The 8642-nt window shown below is 45.3% G+C and overlaps 1 protein-coding gene across 1 annotated transcript; it reads right to left on the bottom strand.

Moving 5' to 3' along the window:
- Positions 1–1141: 1141 nt before the first annotated feature.
- Positions 1142–3824, bottom strand: LOC142817764 (uncharacterized). Its single transcript, XM_075895360.1, has 3 exons — positions 3586–3824; positions 3211–3457; positions 1142–1711 (listed from the first exon to the last, which is right to left on the bottom strand). Exons 1-3 carry the CDS (start codon positions 3722–3724, stop codon positions 1534–1536), a joined length of 564 nt encoding a protein of 187 aa, XP_075751475.1. The 5' UTR covers positions 3725–3824; the 3' UTR covers positions 1142–1533.
- Positions 3825–8642: the final 4818 nt, after the last annotated feature.

Raw genomic sequence — 8642 nt, 5'->3', positions numbered from 1 at the left:
CCCAAGGGCAGTGCAAGGCCGCCAACAAATCAGTGCCGAAAAAACATGCCTCATAGCGCTTGTGTACCTAGGCTCACAAATATCTATGTACGCCATAGGCGACAAATTCGATGTTACCGAGTCGTCTGTTCATGTTTGTGTGACACGGGTCGTTCACTTCTTACACGCTATTAGCGATGAGATAATTTGCTGGCCTAGTAGCGCGGAAGTGACCCGCATAAAGAACGGCTTCCTCGCCAAAAGTAAAGGCAAGGGCCCAAGAAACACCATCGGCTGTATCGATGGATCACACATCGGGATACTCACTCCAAGCGAATCTACGCAGTCTTACTTCAACCGGAAAAAGTGGCCTTCGATAATCCTGCAAGGAATCTGCGACGACAGGAACAAGTTGCTGAACGTGTTTATTGGGTTTCCAGGTTCGGTTCACGACGCCCGTGTCCTGAGGGAGAGCCCCTTCTTTGCACGCGCAATTCAGGAATGTGAAGACAATTATATACTGGGTGACAGTGCATATCCACTGATGCCATGGCTCATGACCCCATTCAAGGACAATGGAAGTTCTTTTCCTACGTGGAAAAAGAGCTTCAATAAACGACACAGTCAACAACGAGTGCTTATTGAGAACACCTTCGGCCTGCTTAAACAGCGTTTTAGGAGGCTCTACCTTGTTGATGCAAAAAGTGTGCAACAGTGCTGCTATATAGTTATGGCTGCGTGTGTGCTACACAACATGTGCAACGATGAAAGGGACTTCCTTGAGGAACTTGCAACGCTTCCCCAAGAAGAAGATGTGGGCAATGATGAAAGTGAAGGAGATTTTGATTGCAGTCTGCCAGGCTACAGTCAGTCTCTGCGAGAGTTCATTGCAAAGGAACAGTGCTAGAAGTTCATCTTTGCTTCGCGATTTATTCAGTGTGCAAATGTTTTGCGAAGTGGGGTGCCGCGTCTAGAAGCAATGTTTTTTTTTAACAAATTAGATGGAGTAGACACTGCTAGTGTTATAAAAGTTTATTGCCCATATTATAACCCGTCCTTATTTGAGAGTACGTCGATCAACCGATCGAATCGCTGCATGCGCTCATCATGCCGCTTTGCCTTTGCCTCTTCCCATTTTTTTCTTTCCTCCAGTTGTTTCACTGCTGCCTCCTCTTGCTTAGCTCTCGAAGCTTGCATTTTTTCTAATGCCTCCAAGAGCGGCGTGACTTGGGACCTACTCTGGCGCTTCCTTTTTGGCGTTGTGCTGCTCCGAACTTTGGATGCTGTGTTGCACTCGACTGGGACTGCTGCATCTTGAGGTGCTTCAGTGATGCTGGTGCTGTTGAAAGTAATTGTACAGGTGCCATGTCATTTCCAGGCTACAGCACAAATTAAGTAATTTTTACTTACTCTGGACTTGCACTAGGCAGGATTGTTTTTCCAGGCTCCAAGAGCAGCCTTGGATTTACACTATGTTCTTTTTCCAAGACTTCTGCCAGCTCTCTGTAATAGACACTATGAGAATCACTGAAGATATGAAGACACAATCGTAACTTACTCTTCATATTCACAGTTCACACGGTGGTGACCTGAAGAATTGTTGTCTTTTTTTGACTTTTTATATGCTCTGTCCAGCGACTTCCATTTGTTTTCCACTTGTGTGGCAGTCACGTTGCACAAGAACTCCGTATTGATGGCCTCAGCCAACTTCTTCCACAGAAGCCTTCTTGTGCTAAACAAAAAAGCAAAGCACAGTTAGTAGGAAAGAAGGAAGCGACGTAACGTGACCCAAGTCTTGCAGTAGCACATGAACCTTTCCTTAGTACTTCATATGTGTAGCTTTCAGGGATAATTGCTAGGGATGTTCGATTATTCGAAAATTTTGGATAATGAATCAAACAGCACTGTATTCAGTTCCTAAGTCGAATCGAATTGCACATATTCTAAGTAACAAATATTCTTTTAATAATCGGCACTGGCGGGAGAACCCCAAAACAACGAAACAGCTACAAGTCATTCTTTCAATCCCTAATGTGACCTGTACGCAGCCCAAGCTTTTGCAAGACTACCTACACTATATTGATTGTCGAATGAATGCGCTTCTGAAAGCTCCATTCTTGCTCAATTTTTACTGCACTTTAGCTGTATCGCATTTATCAGCTCCTGTCTTCGTCTTGTAATAACCAAAGGTGGGAACTACGAGTGCTTGCAGCTTCACGACTAGCAACAGATACAAGTTTTGCGTTTGCGTAAATTGTTCTTGCAGATGTAAATTTCAACGCCCATTGTTATCCGCTTTTAGTGCGCAGGCCATGTTGTGATGACGGGTTGATCTGCTCCGTTACATATTTAGTTGTATCTGCAATGTTTGGTTGTAAATTGTTTTGTTTTTGTGTCCCAATTTTATTTAAAGTGAGGTGACAAAGTCTCACGTTGATAACGCTAGTCAATGCCGTAGTTGAACCTACAATTACAAAATGTTACGAATATTCTAGTTCCTGCTGCATACGAGATTACCTTAGTTTTCGTAATTGTGGTATTTTGAGTAGATTCAAACTGACTGTAATGGCCTTTGTCGAAAGTTTGTGACTATTTGTTTCAAATAAAATGTTCTGTTCTAAGGCTGTTTTGAAAATGGTCTACTTACTATTCAAACAGTATTCAATTACTATTTGTATTCTATTTGGTGCCATTACTATTTGACTCTTACTTGATTCCGAAATTCACTATTCACACACTTCTGATAACTGCGAACGTTCTTTTTGTGCGGGAAGCATTATGTTGGAGAAGTTGAACATTGTGTAAATCACTCTTTTGGATCATAAAGCTTCACTAAGGAGACAGCCATATTCTAACCTGTCTTTGCATTGTAAAACATGCAGCTGCGCAACCTTGTTTGCTGACACGACGGCGCAGTCTAGGTTCAAAGATAGGGTAGCACGTGTCAAGAAGCATATCTCTTTTAACAATGAGCTGCACCATCTTGAAAAGTGGCAGTGCGAGAGAAATGCGGACAGACAGTGAAGACACAAGGACTGCAGGGCGAGACTTGCTAGAGATGTGCCTCAGAATAACAACATGCAATTCCCTCTAGTGCAAATTCTCAAGGCAGCACTACACTTGCAACATGGCTTGAGCTTGGAGGTGCTGCACCTTATCTTGTTGGTGCTTGCCTAGAGTGAAACGGAATAATAAAAAGCTGCAAATAATTTTGGACATAGGATGACATACCGAAGTGCCCTGGTTTTTCCCACCAAGTCCTTCATTTCCGAGTATTTGGCGATGAAGAACCTTGTTTTTCGGGCGCTCCAAAGCTCTTCCACATCTTCAGCCGACGCGGCTGCTGCTGGAAATGCGGCTAAAGCCCCATCGCTGTCAACGTCGCCGTCGCAGGCAGGAGAAGGCGTCGGCGGTTGTGCCGGAGGGGGGTCATTTTCACGATTCCCTGCCATGAACCGCAACGTAACGCGCTTGCCGTCTGCAAGGGCGAAAACCAAGATTAAAAATACCGACATAGCATAAGCAATGCTACGAGGCTGTTTGCTGACCGACTACGACTCCTGGCCGCTAACCACGTTTTTTGGCAATGCATGCAGCCTGACTTACCTGATGCCTCATAGACGTAACCGTTGGCGTCCGTCATAAATGACCCGTCGGGATTGTGAAGTGCCTTAACTTCCTTTTGAACGCCCTGAACAACTATTTGCAACGTCGTCTGCTCTGGCCTTGGGGGGACGCCCGCCATGCTGCACTACTCTGCACCTGCTTTGGAGTGCGTGCACGCCGGTACAGAACTCGTCAGGAACTAGGCTTACACCTAGACAAAACGAGGGAGCCAGTGCAGAGGGTGCGACAGAGGGCGCGCGCTGCTCCGGCAAAACGAGGACGAAGGTGCTGCACCCTTTGAACTGGTTCAGCCGGTGCAGCCAAAACGAAGAGACCTCATGCTCCACACCATGACCTACTACACTCCTGACTAGAGTGTACACTCTACTCCTGACCTGTTCAGATAGCGGGGTTCCTATGGGAGCGCGTGTCCCCGCTCTCGTTCAACCGCTCACCATTGGTGGCGCTACCTATAACCTGTTCGTCTGTTTCTTTACGGTTGTTTTGTAGGCGCTGGTATAAGAATGCCTGCATTCTGTAGTGAACTGGCGGCATATATGTGACTATTTCTTCCCATACATTGCTGGTTAAGCAAGGTGTTCAGAGCGCTTGAGTATTTATAGCACACTGGTTGACAAACGTGGGAACCCGTAGATTTACACGATGTAGGGCAGCCTATGCGTGGTAGCGTGCATTTTATTGCAAAAAAATTCTGAATGTCTTTTAGTATTATTATTTCTGAATAATTCTAAATTTTGGATCATAAATACGCACTACGAGTGCTTTGTTGGTCAAAATTTGACCACAAAGAGTGAAGATGACGTCAGCGAGCAGGTGCTGACTAGCGCCACGCCGCTCGTAGGTGACGGCCCTAGCGGCAGAAGGTATGAACTAGAACGTGGGCGCTGGAAGAGGTGCTCTCTGGGCAGGTCAGGAGTGTAGTAGGTCATGCTCCACACACGCGCGCCACAAACGCCTTAAGCTAAGGGACTTGTGGACAAATGAAACTACCACTTATCTTGACTCAGAGTAGACTACTAAACACTAAATTTTTACATTAAAAACGCTTATAAACAACGCATATTTAAGTTAATTGTCAAAATTTGCAGTTATTATGAATTGTTTCTGCAGACTTTATAATATGTATAATTTTTTTTTTAATTTTACCACAGCCGTCAGTACGAAGGCTTCACGCCACCAGCACCTTAGGCACTTGCATCTATCCAGGCTTCCTAATTTGTAAAGCACCGCCTAGAGTGTACTAGAATGGGGGAGTGGGTCCACTGAAGGCTCCACGCTGAGGCGTTTTTTTCGGAAAATCCAGGTGGCGCTACCATCGCCTTCACCTGAAGACTTAGCCGTGGTTGCCATGGTTACAAGTCCCCTTTGCCACGCGGTTCGCGACGGGTGGGTAGTCTGATAGCTCGCGCGGTTCGCGTGCTGCTCGCGCGTCTGGCGCAGTCTCGCAGCGTTGTTGCTTCGTTCGTGCGTGCGTGGCCGTGAACGGCGTCGCACCGTGCTTCCGCGCCAGTTCAACAAAATCTAAATGTTTATATTGCGAAACGCCCTGCTCGTATAGGTAGTCACGCACGCAAGTACCGTGATTTCCACGGTAATTGTTTACAATCAAGAGCGTAAGTTGAATTTGGCTTTTGCGAAAACGTACGCATCGAAAGTGTAATATGAGCATTAACTGCGATGCTTTTAAAAATGTCAATATAACTGGGATATATAAGTAAGTTTGCGTTTGGTGCAAATTTAGACTCACGGCAGCAAATTGAATATGATGCAAGACTAAAGTTACCAGCTGTTATCACGAGAATTAAAGCTAAAGTATGCGAACCCTTCTGCAAATTTGCAGCTATTCGTTAGGGACGCGTGATATTATTGAAAAACTGAACCAGTCCTGTTGCGATTACGTGAGGGTGTTGGCAAAGGAAGTTTAGTCACATCGGACGGCAACTGTGCTATTCGTAGGAAATGACTTATAGGGCGGACGCACGTCCGTCGCGGTGGTTTTATGATGAGTTTTTGTTCGGCATCTAGTGCTGGTATACGTTGTAGGTATTAATGAAATATGTTATATTTTACCTTTTCTCTTCGTGCCTGCGGTACGTGTCCATGCAAACATTTGTTCGAAACATGAACGTGTTTTCACCTATAGATAGGAAGTCTGAAAGACACCAATAAAGAAGTGATATGCGCAAAATATTTTATTTTAAATTGACTGCGCAAGCTTTTCGCATAAATATAAAAAACAAAATAAATATCATCGAAAGACTTCGACACCGTCGCTCAAGGAACGTCAGGCTCTATGTTGTCCTGCTAAGCTTTAAGTGTTTTGCTCTCGCTCGTTTCGAAGCGTTTTCCCTGTTCATTCCCTTCACTAAGAAGTGAAGGCGAGTGAGCACGTAGAACGAAACGAGCTTTGTGCTCACTGCATCTTTGTGGTCTGGACAGCCGACCGCTTTCGAGTTCAGAAAATTAGTTTTCACCAATGAAAGGATGTCAGAGATGCTATCTGTGTGCAACATGGAAACACTGAAACATTCAGTAAACAAGTTTTCAAGTGAGGCAATGAAATCATACAGCTGTCGTGAGGGGTACAGAAGTCCACCCCAGTCGCATTGCTCCGTGAATTGCGAAGGGAGCTGTTCAGCAACCGCGACAGCTTTCTCAAACAGAAGCACTTCTTTGCATTGTACGCATGCCAACTTCAATACACACTTTCTGGCCACGTACCCTGCTGTGTAGTAAATGAGTCTCGAGTCACTCTTCTCCAAAGTCACATCGATGTGGTCAGCAAACTTTTCTGGCATCGTGGCAATCGTGCTTTCGACCTCGCCAAGTTTTCCCTGTGATATAAGATCATCAATTTTTTTGTGCGTGACCTTTAGACCCTGTCTGTCATGCACAGTGACAAGAGCGTTTATCATGTCAGGGTTTGCGTTTGCGCTGTCCACACTGTGCGCCAAGTTATAAAAGGACAAGCAGTTGACGGTTATTAGAAACTCATCCGGAGAGGGGTGCGCGTTGCAGCCACTTGACTGGCGAACGATGCCGAAGAAATGTTCCACGGGATCGGTGCTAAGTCGAGATGTCATGAGATATTTGAATCCAACGCTCTCTGTCAGGTACTTCAGCAATGAAAGGGTATTTGCTATAGTGACCCTAAAACCTATGGCAGTGGACTCGCTGAGAAAGTGCCGCTTGTTGTCACTGAATGATTCCCAGTCATTCAGGAAGTCCAGAAAATTGGACAGGAATGCCGCGTCTGTAGAAGCTGGTCTCAGCGCTTCGGCCCGAAACCTGGAAGTCATCACGGTGATCAGTCGTTGGATCTTCCTGCAAAATAAACAAAAAGAATGTATGTCAGAAGAGCGCTCATCATGCGTTTGAGATGTTTACGATTACACTTAATTCATTTGGAACGTAGGCGCAACTCACGAGAAGAACAGCTGAGTTGCCTCGATGCTGCCACACCTTCTCTCGATGTCCTCCTTGTAGAAGGCCAGGCCCCGTAGGACATATGGACCGAATAGTTGGAAGGCGAAAGGGGTTCTCATCTTCTCAAATGAGTTTGGTTCCAGATGCGTCTCGGTCAAATTGGGCATAACTTTCAGTGTCCTAACACTTCTGTCTAGAAGGTACGCCTCCCGAACCGGATGCACAGACACCTAGAAATATAGGTTGAGGTAATGCAATGTATGCAAAAAACACAATCTTTGTAAAATGTCAACCATGAATCTATACGTACCAATCCGTCTGGTGTTGCAAAGCCTTTCTGGAGAAGACCATTCCTGAGGCATTTTAGCAGATGCGGGAAATCGGAGATAAAGTGCAATTTCCTCATCTCGTCGACAGGATGCTGTATGGCGCCATTTATTTTCTTCGATGACGCCGACACCCCCGCTAGCTTCCACATTTTTCGATTCCAGGGGGCTCCGTCACAAGTGATGTGGTCGACGAACAAGCCCGCCTGTTCCACGAGGATGATAGCTTCCATGAGAATTTTCAATAAAATGTCTCCTCTCACATTTCCTTTTGTCGCAAAAACGCCCACAATTTGGCTCCATTTTCCAGCGAAAGGCACAAACATGATGACCATGCCGTGATCACATTGCTGGTACTTGTCTTCGGGCTTCGTAAATTCTCCAAGGTCCACGAAGCCTTGAATCTGGCCAGACGCCGTCACATTGAAATGTTCTGACAATTTCATTTCGTCCACCAATAGTCCGCCGTGTCTTTCGAGGTCTGACATGCTCGCGGTTTTTTTCTTTAGAGTGTTCATTACTGCTTGATTAAAACCGAAGGCCGACTCGTATGACCTCAAGTATCTTTTCAAAGTAGTGTTGCTGGGCATCATGAGAATTTCGTTCTTTCTGATGTGCTGATAAAGCCGGGGACTCTTTAGTTTCATGAGTAAACACTCGAGGATCCACTCCTGATTGTAGCGCATGCCCTGCTTGCTGGTTTGTTTGGCAGCTTGAAAGCAAGCGCGAACACTTGCCTGCTGCTTTCGCGGTAGTGACGATATTTTATCCTCTAGTATTTTATCCGCGACATTCGCATTGTTTGCCCTCATCTCTTCGAGACGACCAGCAATGTCCAACAGCCTTGTCGCCATCCGCTTGTTTCTCTGACTCAGGACCCGCAGTTTGGTGGAGACTGAGTTTCTTCGCTCTTTTCGTTTTAGGTAGCTTTTTCTGGTGAGTATTACTTTCCTCACGTACTTGCATGAAATGCATGAAGAACCTGGAAGTATACGAGAAAAAAATTATGAAGAGCTTCCAGTTTTTTACCATGCATGTTTGAAACGCAATTTATGCACTTTCACTTTCTGTAGGCAAACTATTCTTTCGTAAATGTTAATGAGTACTACAAAAATTAGGGGCCACACAAATGTTCTAGCATTAAACAGGTTACTGATTGATTAATTGTACAATTACAAGTGACGTCTCAATAAACGTTTGCCGCACTCACCTTGTTGTTTAACCGCTCCTTTGCACGTGACACTGAAGACAAGGCCGTCGGAATGAGAGATTTGCTGCTCCAGT

This window comes from Rhipicephalus microplus, chromosome 5 (assembly GCF_043290135.1).
Source record: "Rhipicephalus microplus isolate Deutch F79 chromosome 5, USDA_Rmic, whole genome shotgun sequence".
Classification (NCBI taxonomy): Eukaryota; Metazoa; Arthropoda; class Arachnida; order Ixodida; family Ixodidae; genus Rhipicephalus; species Rhipicephalus microplus.
The sequence above is the reverse complement of the archived record's forward strand: the minus strand, read 5'-3'. Positions and strand labels throughout refer to the sequence as shown.